Here is a 27,764-nt window from a genome sequence, read left to right on the forward strand (position 1 = left end):
TTTTGTAATGTCCTTTTAGCTGCACTTTTTAGAATGCCTGAATTTCATCAATATTTCATTCATAGTAGCCTTGTCAGACAGCGGACAGAACAGACAGATAAACGACAGACAAATAAATGTCAGACAATACAGGACGAAATATAATTTTTACTTAATAAATCAGACAGACGGACAGGTGAGCATTCATATATAGACACGGTTATAGAGAGAAAACAGACAGATGAAATAAGAAGAGACGGATGTCATGTTGCCATGGTAACAGAATCATTGGCCAGGAACTGAAAACGCTCGAATGCTTCATTTCTATTATTGAAGAGGAGGAGGGTCAACTTTGAATTAGATACGCTTGTTTAATTCATGACCTCAAAGTTTAACGTCATTAGACTGATAGTATTTTAATTAAAACTTGTAATAAGTCGGTGTTTCCTGCATGCTGAATCTGTATGTCAATATCGCGTTACTAAGTCAGTGAACTACGTAAAGCAGTCAATTAAAGCGCGTGTTTAAATATTTAACATGGTAAAGGTGACATTATCTGAATTCGTCATCCGATTAAGTCATTTATTAAATTGATATTCTAGAATATTATGCCTTCCAGACATCCCATGTAAATATGAAGTTGAAATTATTTGGGCAGATGTTGCATGGTATGATAGGTCTATGACTCAAGTGAAACAGATTTTGACAGGCAGATTTTTCTATTAGCACATAAGCATGATAGTCATAATATACACAATATGGACATACTAATATGAGCATCATGTACAAGATGTCAGAATGTATAAATAGATTGTTTGAAATGGACAATAAGGCCAATTTTTGATGGCGGTTGCTATACCACCAGTTTTACAATGCGGAACAAAGATCAGAAGCTATCAGAATCCAATTAACTTATAAATACTTTTGTGTGTGTCAAATTTCCTTCCAAATGTGTGGCGCGCCGCGGCTTCCCGAGTGGCGCGCGGCGCCGTTTAGATTTTTAAAAAATCTATAAACAATGCGATTCCCATGTTATCCTTGTACAGACAGGCTAAAATAGTACAAAATGTTGCACCAAATGGCGTCATTTGCACCTCAAATTAAAAAAAATCGATAGCTTCACAGGGGGGCAACCCCCCTCTGACTCCCCCGGCGACTTCGCAGCCATTGAGTGGCGCTTTGTTAATTTCATGTGGCGCTTCAACAAATCTATTTGAGGAAGCCTGAGTTAGACCTTTCAAAGTTAATATAATTAGTGTATATAGTTTAAGGGAAGGGGTATGAACGTTTGGACAGTATTTATTGTGGGACATTAGAGCACATCAGACATATCGAATTGCATTCTGAATACGAAGAATGGCCTTCTGATATCAAATAATTTTGATTTTTGAAATTCGCAATGTAATACACATTTTATGGCAAATCATTAAAAATTGATATTTTTGATATTTAACAGTACTCGAAGTAAACTTTATAAATCTGATGATTTCTACCTAAAGTGTATGTAGGTGGGATGAAAAGCTGACGATCAATTGAAAATTTTGACCTTTCGTATTATAATAATAATAATCTTTCTTTATTGAGGGTAATTCCACTTCAGTGTCAAGCACTGCTTTCCAAGCAGGCCCTCATACAATTATAAATAATGTAAAGTACATAAATTGATAAACGGTAAATATACATGATAAATCAAAACCATAATATTGGTTACATATGGCAAAGATTATATAAAATACAAACTAAAGTTAAGATGTTCTTATAAAAGTACAATTTATAAGGGAATAGAAATACAAGTTATTTAGCAGAAATATTTGTTTGCACTTTAAATTGATACAAAGACATATTATTTAATTCTTTGCGGGTTTGAGGTGCAATTCCATTCCAAGTATTAGCAGCTCTGACATGGAATGTACGCTTGCCTGAATTTGAATTACATTTTGGTACAACCAAAGTGTTTGATGTATGGATATTGAAGATAATGGATTTTTTTTCACAAAACACAAAAAAAAAATTAGGTCTTTTTGGGAAAAAATCCATATCTTCAATATGAAAAGGTCAAAATTTTCAATTGATCGTCGGCTTTTCCTCCCAGCTACATACACTTTAAGTCTATATCATTAAATTTGTCAAATTTACTTCGAGGACTGTTATATCTCCAAAATGTGAAAAATATCAAATTTTAATAATTTGTCATAAAATTTGTATTATATCGTGAATTTCATAAAATGAAAATTATTTGATATCAGAAAGACATTCTTCGTATTCAGAATGCAATTCGATAGGTCTGATGTGCTCTCATGTCCCACAAAAAATACTGTCGAAACGCTCAAAACGCTCATTCCAGTTCCCTTAAAACAGCCAAGTGTCAAATAGCAACCCTTTCGTTATATTTTCACGTACCCTTTAGTTCACAATCCCACACACTGTTTTGTTTACTTTATATTTCTCAATTCTACTCTCATTGTTTATGATTTCCAAAATCGTTTTTCTTATTTATCATTTTCATGTTTGTTAGTATAGTAATGTGTGGTGCTTTTGCTCCTTAGCAGATTAGTTTTTATAATGGAATGTGGCTTTTTACCTTTCTAAATGATTTAGGGAAAACCGAAAAAGGGCAAATAAATATGAGTTTCCTATATGTAATCCTCATGCGCCATAGTTCTTTCCTATGCATAGCTTCCTATGTGAACACACAGGATAACGAGTATAAACAAGCAAGGACCTGGCAATATTATCCACTAACATCTCAAGTTTAACTCAGTGATTAAATTATGATCAAGCTTATGGTCAATGAAAATGATAATATTCTTACACTTTAAATACATTGTCTCTGTATAAATCTTTGACATTTACAAATGTCATTGCAAAGTAAAAACCACTCACATCTGAATCCAAGGGGAAGCGCATAATACATATGTATGACAGATAGACTTTTCTGGGAAAATATTCCATCTTATGTAAACGAAACTGACTGTATAGTAAAGATGGCTATAATGGTAGTAGTTTATATGCATGATATTTACGAGACAATCGTTTTAAGTAAATAAGAGCATTTATTAGTAGAAGCATATTGTGGGTGCCAATTTGGCGGCACAGTGATGAGCATATATAAGTGCTTGACAACGGTGTGCAGTCCTGAGGTCGCTTGTCCGAAAATAATGATCGCTAATACGAACAAACAGCTCGCTAGTCTGAAACGTAAAAAGGGTGGCTAGTTGTGGCAGTGTCCAACTGACACAACAGCAAAATTCACTGACATGGAACAGCTTCATGTACCACATTCACAACCCAATAATTGGCACCCAGCACAAGAAATCTGTGAGACTCCTTGAACAGATGATAATTTACAAAACGGTGCTGCTTTCTGCTTTTGCGCACTTTCTTTAAGAAACGGGTCTTGTTCCACATTATTCCACTTACTCTTTGGGAATTATCATCTGTGCAAGGACCTTGTTAACATTCTCACAGATCAGTTGGACAGCTGCTTGGTTACTGACATATGTTTAGAGTAGTGCATTAAAAAAATCCTGTGTGTAATTTTGGTTCATTTTGATGGACAGGATTTTAAGATATGACCTTGTGAATAAGTTTCTTTTTTGGCTTAGTGTAGATTTCAAATTTGAATGTTGAGTGTTTATAGAGGCCGTCTGTAATTTCTTGCGAGAATCCATTACTGAATGGAGGTCGTGTAATTACTCTCTTCCTGTGATACATGTAAGTCTTACTTATTAAATATTAGTCTAATCCATTTGACTAATCATATTAAACCCTGTACATTAGGTATAGGTCAACACTTGTTAAAGGTATGTGTGCATGCAGCTTAATTAGATACAGTTGCATATAAGCATTACCTTCTAAAAATTTAATCTAATTTAATTTATTGAATATAACCTCTAAAATACGTTAAAGGTGAAAAGGTGTTGTGTGCGTACTGTGTGTGGGGTGTTTATTCGTTTGCATACATTTATAATAGGTATTATTTTGTAAACAGTGTATTAGGGATTAAATCAAAACTCGACAGGCGGTTAACCGCCCGTTCCGGTCGGTTTATATTGCTCTAAACAATGGAAACCGGAAGGAACCGGACGGAACCGGCAGTCAACCACCGGTCGAATTATGATTTCATCCCTAACCAGACGTTCGCAAATTTGCGCCAGTGGACGAACACCGCAAGCAAGATTATATGCAAATGAACAAGAAAAAGTTTGCTCATATATGTACGCGTATGCGTACATGGTGCGCGCACCCGTGGTGGATTGGAATTCACCGCACAAAGGTCAACAGAGTTAATTGACCTTTGACGTGGTTCCTGTATCTCGGTATCCTAATGACTTTTGTTACTTCTACTACTAGATGACATTTCACATTTGAGCCTATTTTGATATAAATCGGAGTATTTTAAAATGTTGACCCTGTGTGATTGGCCTTTGACATTTGACACGTTTTGTCTTAAAACTCTTGAATTTGTCTTTTTACGTAAAGCATAAAGCAGTACCATGGCTATTGCTCATCTTATACCTTTCAGTTCGTGTTTCGTTAAGATTCAGCAGGCTGGATGTAATAATCAAATCAAGCAAATTGAGGCATATTCACTTGGGAAAAGTGTTGCACTTCGTTTCGTTCAATTGAAGCTAATTGAGAAATTGGTACCAAGTGAATTGTCTACAAATTGTAGTTGTACGTAACCCCGGCATGGCTACATGAATATACATTTACCACCAATGTGTTGCTTTATTTTCAAGGGTCCCATACCTAATGCAGCTTACCAGTGCAAAAGCAAAAAAAATGGGGTGACTTTCCTTGTTTATTTAACAGTTACACGTTGACTAGTCTGATCGCTAGCTCATCCCTGTTCCACACAGATATTTATGACGTTTAGATTATACTGGAATTGGATACACTGTTCGGTTGACGTCACATGCTATTGCCATCACGACCACTGTTCCCTTCGCTTTTTCGAAGCTGACATGTCCAGTATTTAGTGACCGACGGCTTAGCTTTCCCTAATCCGAAGAACGATACTCTTGTGGTTCATTTACCCAATTCTATTATATACCACGGGTATTTTAACTGCAATATGTTATGTTATTTATTCTCTATAATATACGGCCATACACTCATAAAAAAAACTCCCGTTTTGCAGATAGATAAATTATTTTCATTAATTTTTCACTTAATAATAGTTAACAGAGATCTTGCAAGATAATGTTGGCTTCATTTATTTAACCTGTTAAAGTCTTAGGATCTTAAATGTGCTTTAAGTTGTCAGCGTGTTGATTTCATTGGGAGGTTTTAATTCGACCTAGAGGTGGTATCTACGTCATATACTTCACGCTATATGCTGCCATGCTTTCGAAGAACGTATCAATCTTCCCATAATTTACAGATGTGAACAAAGGCGTATACAAAGGCCTAGGAGGCCAGAATTATTTAAGGTTACACAATGTGTTTTCTGAAAATAAATATTGTAGGAAGAAAATTCACAGCGCATCTGAAAGGTAAAGGTTTAAGGATTCTTATTCCGACACCTTTATTACCAGTATATGAATTGTTTACTACATTCAAGCACATGTCGTGTTGAAATTCACTTCTTTTTGGACACTTTATTTTCAATGAATTTCATTAAAAGGATAATATTCATTCTATTCAAGTAGTCTACTTAAATAGAATAAATTATCTTTTGTTATGAGACACATTTCTGAGTTACCATATTCCTTGGTAACCATGGTAACAGCAAACACAAAAATATAGGGCAAAAAATATACTAATATGGTTTAAATGCAATTTGTACAGAGAGGTATTTCATAATATATATGTCCATGAGGTGATGAACATATTTACGTACTTCATAAATTTGCAAGAAACAAAGAAGAGCGGTATTGATATAAACCACGATATTTTCTCAAAATGACCAAAATAGCGATATTTTCTTTCCTCTTTTGTAGAGTATGTTGTGGATAGATCACTTATATAAGTTTGTTTACAATTGTTTACTATTTATAGTTTTATCTACACATCTATCAAGGGCATCAATCTGATTGGACAATTCATGTGAAAGATATATCCTATTTCTGGATGAGATCTGATATTCACTCTCAGATAAAAGTATTATTTTGAAATATTCACATGGAAGATGTTTGCGTAGAAAAGTAGAGAGTATCATAGGAGGAATTTGAAACCGTATGGATCTCAGGTTTCTGTGCAACACTTCAGCCTGACAGTATATTAGAAGTAATAAAATATCGTTTTATTTCTGTGATATGATGTAGGCATCTGGATGAATGTAGTTAATATTTGACAGAGATTCGCTTCTACCAATGCATACCATTCTCAGCGGTCCATGAATGCTTTCATCATAAGGTGCTAGTACCGTGCTGTGTGTCGCATTAAAGTAAATCTCTAAATCAAATTATGGAATAAAATTAAGAAAATAGATCAATATATCTATTGTGCTAAGATAATATTTTCAAATAAAGAATATCTAAATGTAGTAAAACTTTATTTATTCAGGGAAAACTCAATTCAGCAATACATGAGACCCTTACAAATGAATGTGATGGCAATATGCAGTATAATAATTTATACTACCATTTGAAGTTATCAATATTTCGATATTCAGAAAGTATTTTGTGGGATAGGCTTTTACGACGGGAGTTCAAAACAAAGTTTTTAGCGGGTTCGTCGCCGAACAATTTTAAAACTGTCAAGCTTTCGTCAGGAGTAGCTCTGACTTCTTCAGGACAAAGTACCCCCGGTACCCAAGAATAAGACATGTAGACCGCCCTTGCCTACTGGTGGCTCTGAAAAGAGCCGTTTACTGAAGACTGTCCCTTGTCAACAGAGAACAAGCAGACCTCGCCTATCTGCTCATGTAAAAGGTTTTGTGGCCCTGAAAAGAGCCGTTCACTGTAGACTGCCCCTTGTCAATAGAGAACAAGCAGACCTCGTCTATCTGTTAAATTTAAAGGTTTGATGGCTCAAACATAAACCCCATACTAAGGCCACACTAACCCAAGTACACCTAGAAATAACAAAAACAAAAACATATAAAAATCATGGTAGCGCAGAACTACAAGCAATATCTTTTTCGATGAATCCTTTGAGAGACACAAGTGATGTAAATGGCAGCTTACTGTATCGAGTCCATGCAGCAGTGGGTCTACTAATTGTACCATCAGACAAATGAAATCTTGCTCGTCTGGTTTCAGCTTTCGACAAAGCTATCATATACAGAGACTACTTTCCCAAATTAAGTCAGTATAACCATCTAGTCATTATCTACTTACTGCAATTGATCGAAATAGCTCAGAAAAATTATCAAATTACACATGCAATGTTTGGATCGATTATGGCCTTATTTAGATTGTATCTATTGAGTTTTCTCCCGCATATTTTTCTTTACCGTTATTTGACCTCTTTGCCTCTTTTCTTAATGTAAGGTAACACTGCACTACCGAGTTATTGAAAGAAAACGGAATCTGGCAATGTACTTTGTCGATGTACAGCTGCCTGTACAGTAAACTAAAAATCAATGCAAAAATCGAAGTCGCGGGAGCCTGTCAGAGTTTCTTTTTAAACCATATTAAGGCGAGTCGGATGGGAGCGGTGTTTACATTCAAATATTGAGACAAACGAAGCTGACACACAAGAGGACTGGTACGGGTTCTATAAAGGAGATCCCAGAGCTTGATGTGATTTGCTTTCGTTTTGATATATTATTGGTCTTACTCAAGAACCGCACGACATATGCCTGGATATATAAAGTGTTGGCTTATTGACTCATTCCTTATAGGATCAATGTATTAATATTAAGAAATATTTTGTATTTTTTAAAGTTAAATGGCTAAAACTTGAAAACTATAAATCCTGCCATCGCACTCGCCTGAAAGAAATTACCAACATATCTGATGATATGAATTCATACAGTACACTTGACCACATTTTTCTCTTGACAATTATTTTATTTATTTTTATTTATTTATTACACTTTATCACTGGCACAGAATTACAAAATAAATATAATATTGCACATAAGTTACATCAAAAATTACATAATATTATGAAAGGAACAATATTTGATTTAAAAAGTCCAGTGAATGGCTGGAGCGAACAGGTGCCAGGCACCTTTAAGACCGCCCCACCAAAACCAAAAAAGAAGGGAAGGGAAATATAAATTAGAGGGGAAAATGCAGGTTAAGTTACATTTGCCTGCAATTTGGACAATTACAAAAAGAGGTCCAAGTGCAAACAGAAATTACTTAGCACTAAGCATTAATTTGTTTCCACACCAACAGAATCATAAATCAATCATCATCATTATCAATATTATAATAATAATTATCAAATATTATCAATATATTTGCCATGCAGTGAAATCAATAGGGTGGCTGGGTGGGTGGGTATGGGGTGGGTGTAGGTATGGTTTTATCATTTGTTAGAGACAAAAAATCGTCCGGGAAAATCCAAATCTTTTCTTAGAAGTTTAGAAGATGTAAAATATTTGATTTCTCCCGTATAAGTCGATAAACAGAGTTGGCAGAATTATTTGCCGCTTTAGGACTTTCTTGTGACTCCCGTTTGCAGACCGACAAATTATTTTAATTAAATTTTCACTTTATACTAATAACAGACATCTTGCCAGATATGTTGGCTACATTTATATATCCTGTTTAAATTGAAGGATCTTAAACGTCCTTTAAGTTGTTGGCGTGTTAATTTCATTGGGAGGTTTAAGATCGACCTTGAGGTGGTATCTACGTCATATACTTCACACTACATACTGCCATGCTTTCGAAGAACATGTCATTCCTCCCATAATTGGCAGATGTGAACACACTTATATTATTTGGACTATTTCTTCAAGAGATTCTATTACATTGTTAAAGCATTTGGAGACAGCTACTGGTCTAAATAGATTGGATTTCCTCAACGTGCTTGTGTATGGATATGCTGATTTCATATATTTGTGATCATTAAAGGGGTATTTTTCTTTTCCACTTCGTCTCAACCTGTCTCCATCTGCATTAAAGGTTTACTGTCTCTTGTCTCTTTGTCTCTCTGGCTCTGTCTCGTTGTTTTTCTTGTCCCCGTTCGTCATTGAATTGCATGTGTCGGAATACATAGAATATGCTCCCTGTTGATATGAGTTTATTCACTCTTTTCTCCATACAAATACTACAAACTAACCAAGGTTTATGGCAAAATATTTGATTTAATACTAGGCATTTTCGTTCTTAAGTGAATGCCTTTCCATGTAAAATATGAAAAGTAACATCTATTAATGGTAATAAAATGTCGAGATCTCGATCGCGACGTTATCTGCGAGGACGAAAACTATGAAAATTAAACGCATAATACTATTATTATTAAGACCGTATGTCACTTGTTTCCTTTAATAGTGCAAGTATCGTAAAATATATTACATTCGTGACACACAGTTGTTATTTCAGTACAAATTTATCAAAGTTTCATCCAACATGATATTTGAACACTGATAGGATTCATGGAGGGCCTGGGATTGGAAAAACGACTTGCTTATCTTGTAAAATATCAAAACAGTCGTGTTTTCCGTGAAGGATATTGATCCGGTCCTCATATTGTGCTTTGCTCACGTATTGTATAAAGTGAGATGTATTACCCACAATGCTGTGTTTTCAAACACTAAATTTAATAGGTCTAGGCTTGGATTATATATTGAATAGGCAAGAGAAAAGATATAACACAGATACGTGCTGTTTTAATACGCCTGCAAGTGCCGCCACACACTTTAGAATAATGAGTATACAGTATTAAAGATCTGCCCATCAATTAATAAACAGGATGTCATAGACAACAAATGTAATACACGGAGTACCCGGTAGTGGAAAGTCGACTTGTCTATCACTTTTGCACCTCAGATATGTTGCGCGTTAAGTTAACTCAATTACTTGCAATCACTGTGGTCTTACAATTAGTCTGGGACTTGTGGCCTTTATTGAATACAAACAAAATAATGCCTCCAAGCGCCAGCACTCAAATGCAAGTCATTTCCTCCGAATTCATGTTTGAAACAATTGACTTTACATGCTGTATCAAAATGATTGGTATCCATTAATTTTGATGTTTATTGAAAAGTCTGCTTCCAAATGTAACATTGAGTATACAATTCCAGAATGTATAGTTTCCTTTGAATCCAACGACAGCGTTGATTCATACACAAAAGTTCAGGGATTTTGAACTTGATTACATGCTACTTTTACCTATATTTTTAATGCTGGATCAAAACACCTTTTAATATATTGTTCCCAAATCAAATACCCCTTGTTTTTCCTTATCTTCCTCATTATTAATATGCTATTGATATCCGAGCTTTTCATTACAATAAGAAATTATAATATAGCTTTTCTTCTTTAGTGTGGGTGTGTGTGTGTGGGGGGGGGTGGGTAGGAGTGGAGGGGTGTGTGTGTGTGTGTGTGTGTGTTATTTTCGTAGGAATTTTTATTTTAGTCCATTCACTGGAATTAATGTGTTGTAGGTACTATTAATAACATCTTGAAATATTTATTTGTGTTTTAATTCCAGAGATTTCCAACCGATGATAACAAAAGCGAAGTTGTTTGCCGAAGAAATTCGACGGAAATGGTTTTTAGACAGAAGTTGTGATGACAATGTGCTTTTGTTCTACACCTGGCATACAAATAAGGTATTGATTGATTGATTGATTGATTGATTGATTGATTGATTGATTGATTGATTGATTGATTGATTGATTGATTTCGATTTTTATTATACATAATTATCATACAACATACAAAATTGTCAAAATGAATAAAATAAATACAATTTACCAATTTTAAAATTACTCTACCTTCCTCCGATTATAAATAAAATTGAATAATTATCAAAATATATAATGAGACCTTTATATTTAAAAGTTATGGCACTCGCTTCATTTAGAAACTCAAGGTTAATTAAGGTGTACGAAATATTGCCCTGTTTAATCGCAGATTTTATACAAATTATATATTTTGATGAAAGACAAACATACAAATAAGAGTAAAGGTTAATGCGAGCAAACTCAACCATAAACAGTTTTGTATTTTATTAAATACTGCATCGAACCAATCCTCAAAACTTACAGTGTATACTCAATAAAAGAGTCTTACTTTTACATCTCAATTTTTAAATTAAAAAACTGTGACATTTCACAGCAAGAATGAAACTTAAGCAGTGAAGAACTTTAATAAATTATATCCTTGTTTCCTTCACATGAAACCCTTCAATTCTCTGCTTTACTTGTACCTGTATAAGATAGAACAAAAGGTACTTTCAGTGAAAACTGCTCTTGTGAGCAGTGAATGCTATATCTTTTTGCCGTTTCTTGTCTTGTATACGTTACCATAGTAACCGCCATTGACGTAGCCATATAATCTGTCTATTATGCTTTTTTATATCATTCTTTCATGAACACAGCTTTATATTTCCCTTGGAAGCAAGGCCGAAGAAGTGATATCAGATATCGAATTAGCCAGACTTTATCGTACAGGAAAAGGCATCTTTGTTAAGAAACCAACGCCCGATTTAGGAGATGAAGATGAAACGCAACCGAAGGAGGAGAGTAATATTACCACTACTTATCTTGGAATGGACGCTTTAGTGCGCCAGACGCATGCTGGCATAATGAATGGTTACAGTATGACGTCACGAATGGTGTTTTCCATCACTATTCCAATCCTTCTCGTGTTGACTATAATACTTATGTGCCTTATATCAAACTGTTGTTGCCCCAAGACTTTCTATATGATCCTACTGCCGATAAATCGACAATAGATCGATTAATAAGGTGATAGGAAAGAACTGAACGTGCTGCACGATTCAAACATGTCGTATAACAAATGTCCGTCCACTTAAATCACGTGACTCAACACGTGCTGTGTAAAGTATAAAGCCAATTATATTTTGGGAACACAATAATAGTTTTCTTTGGAAAATTTAACCAAAAACTGGGTCTATTTGACAGTGAGTGTAATGATTGTTCGTAAGTTGCCAAATCCATACAACGCATTAACGTTAATGGAATATCAAACAAAGATGTTTTTTATCAACGAATATAATACAAGACAAAACCATCTAAAAATAGCTATATGCAACATGTAACTTACGATACGAGTTAAAAGCTTTGCAAAATGGCCCCTTAGAATCCCATATTTGTGGAGATTCCTTCGTATTTAGCGATAACAAGTAGTTGTTATAAAAATGTAGAACCCCACCCTGCCTCTCAGTTCTTTTGCATGTTTCAGAAATTATCGTTACCGTGTGAGATGTATAATCCTACATGTACATAGCACAAGAAGTAACCACTCAGTTTTATAACCCGCCATTGTTCCTAAAACATAAATCCGAGTACGGAAGATTTCTTCTTTAATTTGACACCTCATTTGTGAAAATTGAACAACGGAGATCTTGGACCAGAAAGTTCGTAATCGAACGCATGAACGCACACATTCTGTGCCGTACGAAGCCCATTGACATCTCGTCAAGTGCAACTTTTGATTAGGACTATTATTTATTTTCTGGCCCTAAATCTCCGTCGTTAGCGCGTTTGTTGCTCAATTTTCACAAAGGAGGTATCAAATTAAAGAATCTATCTTCTGTAACAACATGAACTTTGTTTTATTGCACGACTGATGTTCATTGGCGGCTTATAAAAGTGATTCTTAAATACTTGAGAAAGTTCCTGCAATCTTATTGGTTTTAGCCGTGTGATATGACACGATATAACACAGTTCAGCGCGTGCGAGTCGACATAATACGCGCACGCGCTATTTGAACCAATCGGTGGTGCATACATGTAGCAATAACGGGATCGATTCTAAGCCCGGGGTAATTCCTCGTAAACTGTGCGATATAATTTGTTTTAAATTTGGTATATTTTTATTTGAATTGAAGTGTTTAAGAATGAGATTAAAACAAATGTGCGATTCAATTTGATTATAATTTGGTATATTTTTATTTGAATTGAAGTGTTTAAGAATGAGATTAGCCTTACTAAAAATAATGTCGCCCGTGTTATATGAGACGATAGATGCACGACAGCGGCTACTAACAATACTTTTATTCTCTAAGTATACTGTTTGTGCCAGGTGTATACCGACGCGATTGCTGAGTTTTATTATAGGTGAGATCATCAGAGATGAGATCTACTGTCTCATCTCATATAACACGGGCGATATCATTATTTAAGTAAAACAACGATGCGAAACCGAGTTGTTTTACGCCCAAAATAATGATGTCGCCCGTGATGAGTTGATAGATGCACGACAGCAGCTAAAAGCAATACCTTTATTCTCTTTCTTAAACATGCACTTCAGTTCAAACAAATAAATTAATCATATTAAGTATGCCAAATTTTTATCAAATTATTATCAAATCTACATTTTACATGAAGACCTAGGGCTTAGAATCGATAAGTCCCACTGTTGCTATGCGCCTCCGATTGGTTCAAGTAGCGGGTATGTGTATCGCGTCGACTCACACGCGCTGAAACGTGTCATATCACACGGCCAAGAACCAATAAGATTGCAGGAACTTTCTGAAGTGTGTAGGAATGACCGTTTGTAGTATATGCAGCTAGATGACTGTACTAGAACACGTTCTGAGAGTAGAATTGCATGCATAAATCATTTATTTGTTCGATATATTTTATGCAGTTTTGGTTTTCAATCACCAAATGAAAGCAAAATGCTTCACGATTAACGCAGGGATCGATAATCTTTTTTTAATTTACTACTTAAAAATCTCGATCAAAAAAAGGCTTACAAAATTAACGTGGATGTAACTCCATTACCAAGTCATGAAGATGACAGCAAATCAATTATTCTCGTAGTATTTTGAGTAAGGAAATTGTGACATGCAGCTAGCATAGATTTTAGCATGATATTGATATCGTATAATGATGCTTCCATACTCTGTTCACACTATGTTCTTCCTTTGTTCCTGGTGGTGCCTTTATTCTAGTATTGCATGTACAGCAAAGTTTATAACAATCTTCACATTTAACATTCCATGTAAATTCAAATCTGTATGATTATCCAGTCTCAGTTTGTTATTTGTTATATACGAAGATAGTTTTGTATTGAAATGTCTTTATATTATAACATCTGTTCACTTCTTGTCGGCGAATTTCTGCCATTGTTTTGCATTTTGTTTAGATATATCATTAATTTTGAAAATAACTTTGAAAAATTATGTACGATAAAATTGTGAGTTTAAGATATGTTTTGCTGTTGTGGAATTGCTGTAGTATTTTGTTGTCGTAGTCAATAGGTGATATCTTTTTTCTCTTGTAAATTGAATTTCATACCATTCGCTTTAAAAAAAAAAAAGATTTGTTCGACAACGACGATGGTAAATTAAGCGTGATTGGCGGATTGGAGCGAGAACGAAGAAGTTTGGTTAGGTGATTTAACGCGCATTGGACGACAAATTGAAACTGAAGACGAGCGAGTGGAATTTGACCAAATGAAGATGAGTGAATCAATATTGATTGGTCAAAATTCAATCGTTCGCTCCTGCAGCGACTGAAATTTAATTCAGCTCAATTCTACATTGATACTTTTTGTGACCTTCAATAATACCCTCAATGAACTTGATGATGAAGTTGTATTACCTGTTCACCTGGTGACAGACATCAGTGTTAAGTTTACATAGTGCCTCATTCAACCTAGAGGTATTCATTCCTGATTCCTAGGATATTCAGTATAACACGTAGGCCAATGTAGAGATATATACCAACGGACAATATTTTGTTCTAGGATACGAATTTCAAAGAATAAACGCAATCAGTTATATAATAGCGCGGTAACAAGGCTAACAGGTTTACCTATGATTCAATGGAAATAAGTGGTATCATTTGCACAATGTTTATTTTGATCACAATTAAATAATGCTAAAATGTGTGTTCTTTGTTTGTCTCCCGTTGTTTTATTGTTGTTTATTCTGTTTTTACATTGATTATTAGTTTATTATTTTGGCTCATAATTTTTTGGCAAAGTTACAAAATAAGTTTAGACCAGTCAATATACCCCCTAATGGTATAAAATAATATGTTACACAAAGAAATCAAATCCCATGGTGTTAATTACGTTCTAATATACCAGAGCTTGTCGTTTATAATATAAACAGGTGAACTCAAACCTGAGACCTGCAGAAAACACTTGTGATATGTCATGTATCTTTCCTACACAGAAGCCTTAATTACAAGGCAAATTAAAGGACATTTGTTTGCGACATGTTATTGAATCTAGGCCGACCAACAGTGACTTGGATACACAGTAATATCGGTTATCATTGTACAGAGCAATATATTTTTGTAAATTGTATACAGTTTCTTCCTATACTCGAGATAAGAAATAATTTGATTATTTTGCGACTTGCTGAAAAGATATGGAAAAGATACACGGTATTGAATTGTCATGACCAACTGCATTAATTCATAAATTCATATAATCTTGTCAAAACCAAAGGTTTCGACTATCTTGGGCGCTAGCCATCATCGGAGTGATCTTTGTCGATCACCAACGGAGGGCGCACTAGGACCCAGTAGGGCCCAGATCCCAGAAGTAGGTTGTATATGTACTATAAGGTGATACGCCCTCGTCTCTGTTAATGTAATAAGTAATAAGAAAGATGTCAAAGTCGTCAAGAAGAAATATGACACGGAGCCCGCTGTATCAGTAAGTCAATCTGGATAAGGACATGAAGGAAGAGAGCACAGAACACCATGAACAGAGACGGGCACATTACCTTAGTCACGTATGGTATATGGTGGACAGACGTTGGATCGACAAACGTCTCTACGACGATGGACATTGCTCAATATTGCTCAATATGGTCGAAACTGTCAGTTCAGTAAATAACTTGTGGTTTTGGCAAGCTGAAATTATATATTTATGGAATTCTACAACCTGATGAACCTCTTCAAGAATATGCATAAATGCAGTTTCCGATGTAGAGTTTTGATAAGACGCGGAATAGTCAGTTGAATTCTTACTCAGAGTATTACATCTTAACAGTGCCCAATGTTGCCATATTTTGTTTAGTGTAATCATGATTTGACAGTGTGTGTCCAGAATGAGGTCGTGGATTCAGATCAAGAATGCCTGATTTGCGATAGCTGCCATTGGTAGATTTGGCATCTTGAGTACTTGATATAACAAAGGGCTTCTATTTCAAATGAGCCTTCTTACCCCGAACCTTTGAACGGGTAATAAAACATACCGAGGGCTCAGAGAAAGACGGCCCCAATACACACCTTTAAGGTTTCTTTACCGGATGTCGATTTGTACCGAAATTCCTTCCCACAATGCCATATGCGTAGTGCTTAACAAAGGATATGGATTAATCTATGAACTGTATCTATTGTTATGCAATATACCTATTACCTAGTGGGAAGGAATTTAGGTACAAATCGACATCCGGTAGAGAACCCCTGAATGTGCGTACCAGTGGTGCGTAGGCCTACTGTCAGGTGCTGGATTTGGCATTGCCCATTGCAGGTAGGACATGCATCTTGTCCTGAACCCTCCAGGTATATTGAGTGAGTCCGCATTAGAACACCTTCCTGGGATCCGTTTCAATGTGATCTCGTCTTGTGTTAGCAGACGACATCGCGCCATGAGCGCCGCATACGCACATGTCACATCACTACGCGATCATTTCCTGGATGCGGATTTGAATGCCGTGTGGACACGTTCTACTATGGATGCGATTCTAGTGCCGTGTAGACACTTTCTACTATGGATGTGATTTAGAGTGCCGTGTGGACACATTTTACTGTGAATGTGCATTCCAGGAGATCGCATTGAAACGATTGAATGCAAATCCGGCTCTAGTATTGAGTCACCCAGTATCACCGTCTGTACAACGGAAGTTGTGCGAATATTTGACGAATGAATGCAGTAAATCAAAAGAGTCCAGAGTCCACTGCCTTAATGTATTTGCCATTATTACTAATTCCAGTTTTATTTTTGCAATTAAAGAGCCCAGTGGTAAAACATGATGGGCATAAGATTAACAATTATTGTCAAAATTTGACAAAATATAAAAGTTCGAGAGTGAAATACCGGGCTAAATCATACAGTTAAAACATGACAAATCAGCAGGTACATTAGGACATGGAACTTGTAAAGTCTTCATTGTAATATACTTTTATAACTAAAAAAACTGATTTAATTTTGTTATTTTGTATATTCATGCCAAGTTTTTACATAACAAATATAGCGAATGTAAGGAGAGTGGTACGTACGTACGAGGGCAAGATGAAAGCTTCAGCAGAATGTAGCAACTCGGTGTCACAAAGCACTCGTAATTCCTAAAATCCTTTGTAATCCTACATAACACTGATGTGCACATCCAATAGTCAGTGGTTACTGCGCAGTTCAACGTATGTACGCATCGATTGCAAAGGATTTTGGGAATTGTTAAAAAAGACGAATTCGTAGCAAGGTTGCCATGTTCAGTAAGACTTTGTAGCAGAACATGGTAATAAATATGGGGTGTTTGTTATATAGTAACTAGCATACCGTTACCATGGTTACTATACTATGCAATAATTCCTACTGGGTAGCATAAGTTCGTATTATCTTGACGTCTTAAATGTTAAAAGTGAAAGGGTGTCGTTTTTCTATTTTAGTCCACAGAGCGTTCAAAAAAAGTGTAGCCAATAGGACGGGCGCTGGTTTACAGACTCCAGTGTGGCCATGGGACGGTCGCTGGTTTAGAGACTCCAGTGTGGCCATGGGACGGGCGCTGGTTTACAGATCCAGTGTGGCCAACTTGCGGTCGCTGGTTTACCGGTTCCCGTGTGGCCATTGGACGGGCGCTGGTTTACAGACTCCAGTGTGGCCAAGGGACGGGCGCTGGTTTACAGACTCCAGTGTGGCCAATGGGACGGGCGCTTGTCGTCATGATACGCCCAACTTTAGCTCTAATGTTGCGTTGTTGAGACTTGACGTTCATCTTGGCAATTTACTAAGATCAGAGGGCTTATTAAAACAACTACTTGATGCAAGATGTCAAGATTGAAAGATGCTTTCAAATCAGTCTGTCATCTTGGATACGAACACGGTACCTATCACCATCCGGGCCATCTTCCTGCATGTTCGGTTACGAACCCGGTACCTATCACCATCCGGGCCATCTTCCTGCATGTTCGGTACCGCATTTATAACGCATACCCCGGAAGTTAATAATTGCAGGCCCCATTCGTTCACTACTGTGTCAAGGGCTTAGAGCCAGGACTATGTCCAAAATCACATGCTAGTTGTTTCGGAATAAAATGGACAACCAGTTAGTTTGATATCATACTACTTTTTCACTTCACATAATCGAGGGCTTAATTTTGCCAGAACTGGCTGTCTATTTTTTGTTGTCGAAATTATGGGATTTTTGACATACGTGCAGTTTTCTAGTCCTCAGACTCATTGTAATATACATACTATGTAAATCCGCTGTGAGGTGTTGGTTCATTTGTTGAATTCCAATATTTGATACAAATTGTGCGAAATTATATATACATGTAATCATTATATAATATGACATATCCATCCAATTTCCTATGTAAATTAAGAGTGTAAACAAACAAATGAATGACATAAATCAACTTTTTCATGATACATGTTGCTGATAATGTAAAACTAAAACATTGGATACTTCTCTTTGAAGTGATCTAAAGAACTATTCAATTACATTTTCTCAGGCTATGTGGTAACGTACTACATCGGTCACTATGTGGTAACGTACTACATCGGTCACTATGTGGTAACGTACTACATCGGTCACTATGTGGTAACGTACACATCGGTCACTATGTGGTAACGTACTACATCGGTCACTATGTGGTAACGTACTACATCGGTCGCTATGTGGTAACGTACTACATCGGTCACTATGTGGTAACGTACTACATCGGTCACTATGTGGTAACGTACTACATCGGTCACTATGTGGTAACGTACTACATCGGTCACTATGTGGTAACGTACTACATCGGTCACTATGTGGTAACGTACTATATCGGTCACTATGTGGTAACGTACTACATCGGTCACTATGTGGTAACGTACTATATCGGTCACTATGTGGTAACGTACTACATCGGTCACTATGTGGTAACGTACTATATCGGTCACTATGTGGTAACGTACTACATCGGTCACTATGTGGTAACGTACTACATCGGTCACTATGTGGTAACGTACTACATCGGTCACTATGTGGTAACGTACTACATCGGTCACTATGTGGTAACGTACTACATCGGTCACTATGTGGTAACGTACTACATCGGTCACTATGTGGTAACGTACTACATCGGTCGCTATGTGGTAACGTACTACATCGGTCACAATTAAAGCTATACATCGAATTCATAATTTGCAAAATTAATTGAAATATTTTGGAGTAAATATATAACTCGCATTTCATTTTTGGTATTTCAGCGTTTCTTCAGATTATTTCACTAGAGTGATCTGCACAAGTGTGCCACTCCTTTACACAGAGCGATGAGTAACCAATAAGTGTCCAATCACAGTGATTGACTCTTCAAGCACCGAATAGTACGACCTTGATCATTGGCCAAAAACAATGGCTCGTCGAAAGTGATTGACGTCATACACCAAACTCCCATGTCATGTATATCGCAGAGGAAAATGCACGATCTTGCCGATATTCCTATAAAATGTAATAAAGAAGATTTGTTTAAATTAGGATTAATTTACCAAAAGTTGGGTCACCTTTCGCAATGAAACTCACGCGGCTCAGTCAATATACTTTGCATTTTGTTTTGTAACAGGTTTCCTGCATGCAGGGCGTACCACCACCGAGCCAAGGGGGTACATATTCCCAAATCTTCACACTGACCCACTACTAAAAATTTACTTTACGAGAATAAATGCGTGCGAAGCGCGCGATAATTTGCAATTTTAATTGGGTAAAATTAGGATAATGTGCTGGGGGGTGGGGGTGGGCAATATTCCCCCCCAAATCGGTAAGCCTCTGGTATTCTCACATGGCCCCAAGCATAAAGTAGTGTGATCATTTTTAATAACGTATTGCATTGTTACAATATTGTGATAATATAATTTGCATAATTATTATATTTACATACGCATGCACAATTTTAACAATTTTGATAGTCCGACGAGTAGGACCTTTTTTTTCTTACCAGACTATGCTCAGCTTAGACTATGACCAATATCTCACATGGAGCAAGAAACACGAATCGCGAAAGTCCAGTGACCGCGCCGCCCGCTTCGAGTGGGGAATCTTTCTTGAGCAATCAGAGTCTTGATATAGTTGCTAACTAAGTAAAACAGGTCCTACTCGTCGGACTAAGTTTTGATACAGTTAACGTAGTTAAGCAGACATTATGTTATACTTATAGAGGTTCGTTACAAAACGTGATGGGTATAAAATATTTACAGGTTGAGGGACTAATACATGTAATTGACTAATAATATTATTGTCAAACATTAACATGTTAACAACGTACATGGTATAAGAAATTCGAGTTATTTTCTTCTTACGAAACTGGTGTCATAACTGAGTCGGTGAAATAATCTTTCCCTAACGGAACAAAGACCAACCTGCCTTTTTGTCAACAATACGGTATTGTTGAATCAATCAATGACTGGAATACGATAAATATGTTTTCTATTATTATTTTACAGTTTTGATGAAAGGTTCCCCAAAATTGATCCGCTGGACATCGACTTTCCCACCCTACCGGTGTGTTCGTCACATGTCCCAACAAAGGAGGGCGCACTGCAAATATTTGGTCTTTATACTTCAGTGGTTTTAAACAAGAAAAGTACTGGTCATGATAATGTTGAAAATTTGGTCATATGGGGATTCAACCTTCATAATATTGTCTTTCGCGCTGAGAAAATCGTGCTTAAAATTAGTTATTTTCCCAGAAGAATTGTCGGTATTGAACCTCTAAAATCACGATGGATGTGTTTGGTAATGTGACCAATTATTGCACGTTATATTTCAACATTTTCACATGGATTATTGTTTAGCAGTTCTTTGTTATGGTTTTCATACAATCATTGTGTTACAAGAAGGTGATTAAAACGGAGAAATAAATTAAACAGTGTCGTCTGATTTTAATGTGTCTTTATTGCGCGTGTGATGCTATCAAGCAATATGAGTCCAAACGGTGAAGGTTCAAATTTGGGTACGCATTTCAACACAAATAGTCATTAATGAGACCCCCTCCTCATGTTTAAGGCCAAATTTACCTTGATTAGGACCAAATTAGTAATATTTGTGCAAATGTTAGGGTAATATAAGGGTTATGGGCAGGGATAAGTCTAGATATAGCGAACCTTATTTCTAAGCTGAAACCATATATTTTGTATGGGAAAGTAGGGAAAATGACACTCACTCAAAATTATATTGCATAGTTCAATCAGCCTGTAGAGGATTATGTCAATTGATTTGAAACAAATAAGTAATTCAGTGACTCCGTTCTGTATAATTTAGTGTACACTTTTAATGCATTTCATTTACACGCTTAATCCAAAATTTAGTTAGTATTCGATATCTAACAGATCTAAACACCTCAACAAAAGTTTGGAAAGTTTTTTCAAGCATGTATATCTCAGATTATTTGTGGCGTGTTCATTTCGTGTTGCATACCAATGGATACCTACTTTATTCTCCTTTACAATAACATCAAATTTGAAACAATCACCTTTATCATGCCTGAGTAAACGTCTTGTGAATGTAGTGGGGTCTCAAACAGAATGTCCCAATTTTACCATTATTCTGTGCAAGCTGCAATCCCATATCTCCAAAATCTGGGACCTTTGCAATCCTAATCGAATAGTAGAAAGTATCATAGGAGGAATTTGAAACCGTATGGATCTCAGCCTTCAGCCTGACAGTATATTAGAAGTAATAAAATATCGGGGTTTCTTCTGTGATATATGCATCTGGATGAATGTAGTTAATATTTGACTGAGACCAATGCATACCATTCTCAGCGGCCCATGAATGCTTTCATCATAAGGTGCTATTATCGGGCTGTGTGTCGCATTATAGTAAATCTCTCAATCAAATTGTGGAATAAAATTAAGAAAATAGATCAATATATCTATTGTGCTAAGATAATATTTTCAACTAAAGAATATCTAAATATAGTAAAACTTACAAATGAATGTGATGGCAATATGCAGCAGTACATTAAAGTAAGACATGTAGACCGCCCCTTGCCTACTGATAGCTCTGAAAAGAGCCGTTCACTGAAGACTGTCCCTTGTCAACAGAGAACAAGCAGACCTCGCCTATCTGCTAATGTAGAAAGTTTGGTGGCTCTGCAAAGAGCCGTTCACTGAAGACTTTCCCTTGCAAACAGAGAACAAGCTGACATCGCCTATCTGTTAAATTTAAAGGTTTGATGGCTCCAACATATACCCCATACACTAACCCACGTACACCTAGAAATAACAAAAACAAAAATCAAGGTAGCGCAGAACTACAAGCAATATCTTTTCAATAATCCTTTGAGAGACCCAAGTGATGTAAATTGCAGCTTACTGTCTCGAGTCCAACAGTGGGTCTACTACTTGTACCATCAGACAAATAATGAAATTGTACTATAGCTTTCGACAAAGCTATCATATACGGAGACTACTTTCCCAAATTAAGTCAGTACAATCATCTAGTCGTTATCTGCTTACTGCAATTGATCGAAATAGCCAAGAAAAATTATCAAATTACACATGCAATGTTTGGATCGATTGTGGCCTTATTTAGATTGTATCTATTGACTTTTCTCCCGCATATTTTTCTTTACCGTTATTTGACTTCTTTGCCTCTTTTCTTAATGTAAGGTAACACTGCACTACCGAGTTATTGAAAGAAAACGAAATCTGGCAATGTACTTTGACGATGTACAGCTGCCTGTACAGTAAACTAAAAACCATATTAAGGCGAGTCGGATGGGAGCGGTGTTTATATTCAAATATTGAGACAAACGAAGCTGACACACAAGAGGAATGGTACGGGTTCTATAAATGAGATCCCAGAGCTTGATGTGATTTGCTTTCGTTTTGATATATTATTGGTCTTACTCAAGAACCGCACGACATATGCCTGGAAATATAAATTGTTGGCTTATTGACTCATTTCTTATAGGATCAATGTATCAATATTAAGAAATATTTTGTATTTTTTTAAAGTTAAATGTCTAAAACTTGAAAACTATAAATCCTGCCATCGCACTCGCCTTAAAGAAATTGCCAACATATCTGATGATATGAATTCATACAGTACACTTGACCACATTTTGCTCTTGACAATTACTTGACAAAAACTAAGAATTTATTTTTTTCCACACCAACAGAATCATAAATCAATCATCATCATTATCAATATTATAATAATAATTATCAATTATCAATATCTTTGCCATGCAGTGAAATCAATAGGGTGGCTGGGTGGTTGGGTGGGTGTGGGGTGGGTGAAGGTATGGTTTTATCATTTGTTAGAGACAAAAAATCGTCCGGGAAAATCCAAATCTTTTCTTCGAAGTTTAGAAGATGTAAAATATTTGATTTCTCCCGTATAACTCGATAAACGGAGTTGGCAGAATTTTTTGCCGCTTTAGGCATGTTGTTAGGACTTTCTTGTGACTCCCGTTTGCAGACCGACAAAGTATTTTAATCAAATTTTCACTTTGTACTAATAACAGAGATCTTGCCAGATATGTTGGCTACATTTATATATTCCTGTTTAAATTGAAGGATCTTAAACGTCCTTTAAGTTGTTGGCGTGTTAATTTCATTGGGAGGTTTAAGATCGACCTTGAGGTGGTATCTACGTCATATACTTCACACTACATACTGCCATGCTTTCGAAGAACATGTCATTCCTCCCATAATTGGCAGATGTGAACACACTTATATTATTTGGACTATTTCTTCAAGAGATTCTATTACATTGTTAAAGCATTTGGAGACAGCTACTGGTCTAAATAGATTGGATTTCCTCAACGTGCTTGTGTATGGATATGCTGATTTCATATTATTTGTGATCATTAAAGGGGTCTTTTTCTTTTCCACTTCATCTCAACCTGTCTCCATCTGCATTAAAGGTTTACTGTCTCTTTGTCTCTTTGTCTCTCTGGCTCTGTCTCGTTGTTTGTCTTGTCCCCGTTCTTTAATGAATTGCATGTGTCGGAATACATAGAATAGGCTCCCTGTTGATATGATTTTATTCATTTTTTTTCTCCATACAAATACTACAAAGTACCAAGGTTTATGGCAAAATATTTGATTTAATACTAGGCATTTTCGTTCTGAAGTGAATGCCTTTCCATGTAAAATATGAAAGTAACAGCTATTAATGGTATTACAATTTAGAGGTGTCGAGATCTCGATCGCGACGTTATCTGCGAGGACGAAAACTATGAAAATTAAACGCATAATACTATTATTATTAAGACCGTATGTCACTTGTTTCCTTTAATAGTGCAAGTATCGTAAAATATATTACATTGGTGACACACAGTTGTTATTTCAGTGCAAATTTATCAAAGTTTCATCCAACATGATATTTGAACACTGATAGGATTCATGGAGGGCCTGGGATTGGAAAAACGACTTGCTTATCTTGTAAAATATCAAAACAGTCGTCTTTTCCCTGAAGCATATTGATCCGGTCCTCATATTGTGCTTTGCTCACGTATTGTATAACGTGAGATGTATTACCCACAATGCTGTGTTTTCAAACACTAAATTTAATAGGTCTAGGCTTGGATTATATATTGAATAGGCAAGAGAAAAGATATAACACAGATACGTGCTGTTTTAATACGCCTGTAAGTGCCTCCACACACTTTGGAATAATGAGTATACAGTATTAAAGATCTGCCCATCAATTAATAAACAGGACGCCATAGACAATACATGTAATACACGGAGTACCCGGTAGTGGAAAGTCGACTTGTCTATCACTTTTGCACCTCAGATATGTTGCGCGTTAAGTTAACACAATTACTTGCAATCACTGTGGTCTTACAATTAGTCTGGGACTTGTAGCATTTAAATGAATACAAACAAAATAATGCCTCCAAGCGCCACCGCTCAAATGAAAGCCATTTCCTCCGTATTCATGTTTGAAACAATTGACTATACAGGCTGTATCAAAATGATTGGTACCCCCGGGTGGTACCCATCAATTGTGATGTTTATTGAAAAGCCCGCATCCACATGCAACAATGAATATAAAATGTCCAGAATGTAAAGTTTGATTTTGTTATACAATTAATCTTCAATTTCTATGCATCTGAAGTTCAATCATTTAGATACACCTTGTACAGAGGATAACCCATGCGTTGAATGGATTATGGATACCATGTTCATTCATTCATTCATATTTTATTTCATCAATCATCAACATTACAAGTGACACTAGTAGCTCAACAGAGTAATAATATTAAATGTAAACAAAAGTCAATGGTATAAATAAATAGCAATACATTTTAAGCAGTAACAATTAAATCAATATAAACCGAGAACAACAATATTAATATGTATGATTGAAATGTATAATGTCCATTCACTAGAATCAACATGTTGTAGGTACTATTATGTTTCCTTTTGATGCAACGGCAATTCTAACACACCCCTTCCCATACACACAAGTTCAGTTTGGACTTAATTACGTGACACTTTTACCTATATTTTTATGCTGGATAAAAAATCCTTTCAATATATTGTTCGGAAATTAAATACCCCTTGTTTTTCCTGATTATTTATTTTATTGATATCAGAGCTTTTCATTACAAAAACATATTATAATGCAGCTTTCCTTCTTTGTGTGTGTGTGTGTGTTATTTTCGTAGGAATTTTTATTTTTGTCCGTTCACTAGAATCAACGTGTTGTAGGTACATCTCAAAATATTTATTTGTGTTTTAAGTATAGGATAATGGCCAAGGATTAGAACGTGAGTGGGTAAGAATGGCTGAGCCGCGGAGCGGCGAAGCCATTCTTACCCACTCACGTTCTAATCCGCGGCCATTAACCGACTTAATACACACCTATGACGTCGCGCTATTGTTTTACCGCTCCATTATTTTTCACGAATGGAGTGTTATTGAAATAGACTGCTCTTTACAAATTGATCAATTACTCATTGATGCCGGACAATACACTAATATAATGATCGTACTAAATTTTAGGTGCGAGTGCAAAAATAGTCCAACTCAGCTTTATGTAAAATTTCTATAGAAATACCCATCATATCACGATCCAGGTGTTTAGTTCAAATCATCCGTAACCACCTTCTTGAATTATAAAGATTTAAAATGTTTGTTACACAAATTGAATAAACGTAGATTCGTAAAATTATCCAAGTGATTAGACAATCAATAGTTCTTTATGCCCACTTCTAATGCATTGCGTTTAGGTCTCTATTTTGCATAATAAGGAAAATGGGCAAAAAGGTCATATAGGTTCATATGAAATGGTCATTACAGTTGTGTATCTCAAGAAAGCAACACCTATCGCTATACCTGAGCAATGATACTCTTCTCTGTGAATCGAGTGTTCGATTTTGGAACAACCATGCAATTATGGACACTATTGTTTATCTTGGATAATTTGTGATGGAATCATTCCGAGGATATATATCGTTGATTCACAGCAGAAGGACCAAAATCAGATACGAAAAGGTACGAAAATTTTAAATGTACTACAACACATTTTACCTAGGCCTATTATGTCCCTGAACTTTGTCCGCAAAAAACAAAACAAACTTCGCCGCCTTCGACGCAAAATAAAAAGCCACCTCAACTTCCAGTCCCCTTCCGAAATCAAATGGATCGTCCCTAACATTGTAATATTTAATTACCGTTAAATGGGGGTAACTTCGGTAAGCGGGGTAACGTTGGTCGTTCAAATATATTTTTTTTAAATGGTCTTATTTCCTTACAGCAATATTGTTTTTAGTCATATTTGGTCTCAATTTGTTAAGAAATATATTTGGAAGAAATAAAAGTCGCTCATGTCCAATTTCGTTGAAAGTTACGAAAATATTGGCATTTTGACCAAAAATGAGCATTTTTTACATTTTTTCAGACAAAATAAAAATCGATATTTGTGAGCAAGGAATGCGTGCTTGCTTAATTTTGCAAGGGGTCAAATGTCACAAAAAACAAAACCTTGCCCATATACAGCGAAGATCAATTTTTTTCATTTTTTTTCTTCATGGAATGTAATACTCTGACCAAAGTTGCCCCAAATGCTGGGTAACTTTGGTCAGGCTATTTTCAACCCCTAGGGCACCCTTTCAAAATTATTCAAAAATCTTTTTCAACTTCAAGGTGTAGAAGGAACCCTAATGTCATAAAAAGAGATAATTAGTAATATATTTGGTTTTGTTTGGAAGCAGTGGTTTAAAAACTCTGAAAAGTGCCCAAAGTTACCCCATTTTACGGTATCGGATAGGCCTACTGATCGATGTATGTAAATATTCAAGCATGCCAAAATACCATCAGATGAAACATCAGATATACTAATGACAAATAAAAATTATACAGAAAATAGACCTACTGTGGCTTTTATCATTATTAAACATGCCCGAAGAGAACGATCTGAAAATAAACAGAGTCATAGTCCTAAATACTTTGATACAGAATGTGTATTATGTATATGTAGCAATGTTGCCCAAAATATGACAAATTATATGTAGGGCCTAAGCCACTGAAAATTCGAAAGAATATAAGCCGTCAAATCAG

The 27,764-nt window shown here is 35.9% G+C and overlaps 1 protein-coding gene across 1 annotated transcript in view; it reads left to right on the forward strand.

Annotated features, from left to right (window-relative positions):
• Positions 1 to 14,915, forward strand: part of LOC140151462 (uncharacterized) — a 47,711-nt gene extending 32,796 nt beyond the window's left edge. The window contains exons 3-4 of the mRNA XM_072173813.1: positions 10,540 to 10,660; positions 11,431 to 14,915. Coding sequence (XP_072029914.1) covers positions 10,553 to 10,660; positions 11,431 to 11,787 — 465 coding nt within the window. The 5' untranslated portion in view covers positions 10,540 to 10,552 and the 3' untranslated portion in view covers positions 11,788 to 14,915. The remainder of the gene's footprint in view (positions 1 to 10,539; positions 10,661 to 11,430) is intronic.
• The last annotated feature ends 12,849 nt before the right edge of the window (positions 14,916 to 27,764 follow it).

This window comes from Amphiura filiformis, chromosome 4 (genome assembly GCF_039555335.1).
Source record: "Amphiura filiformis chromosome 4, Afil_fr2py, whole genome shotgun sequence".
In the NCBI taxonomy this organism is placed as follows: domain Eukaryota; kingdom Metazoa; phylum Echinodermata; class Ophiuroidea; order Amphilepidida; family Amphiuridae; genus Amphiura; species Amphiura filiformis.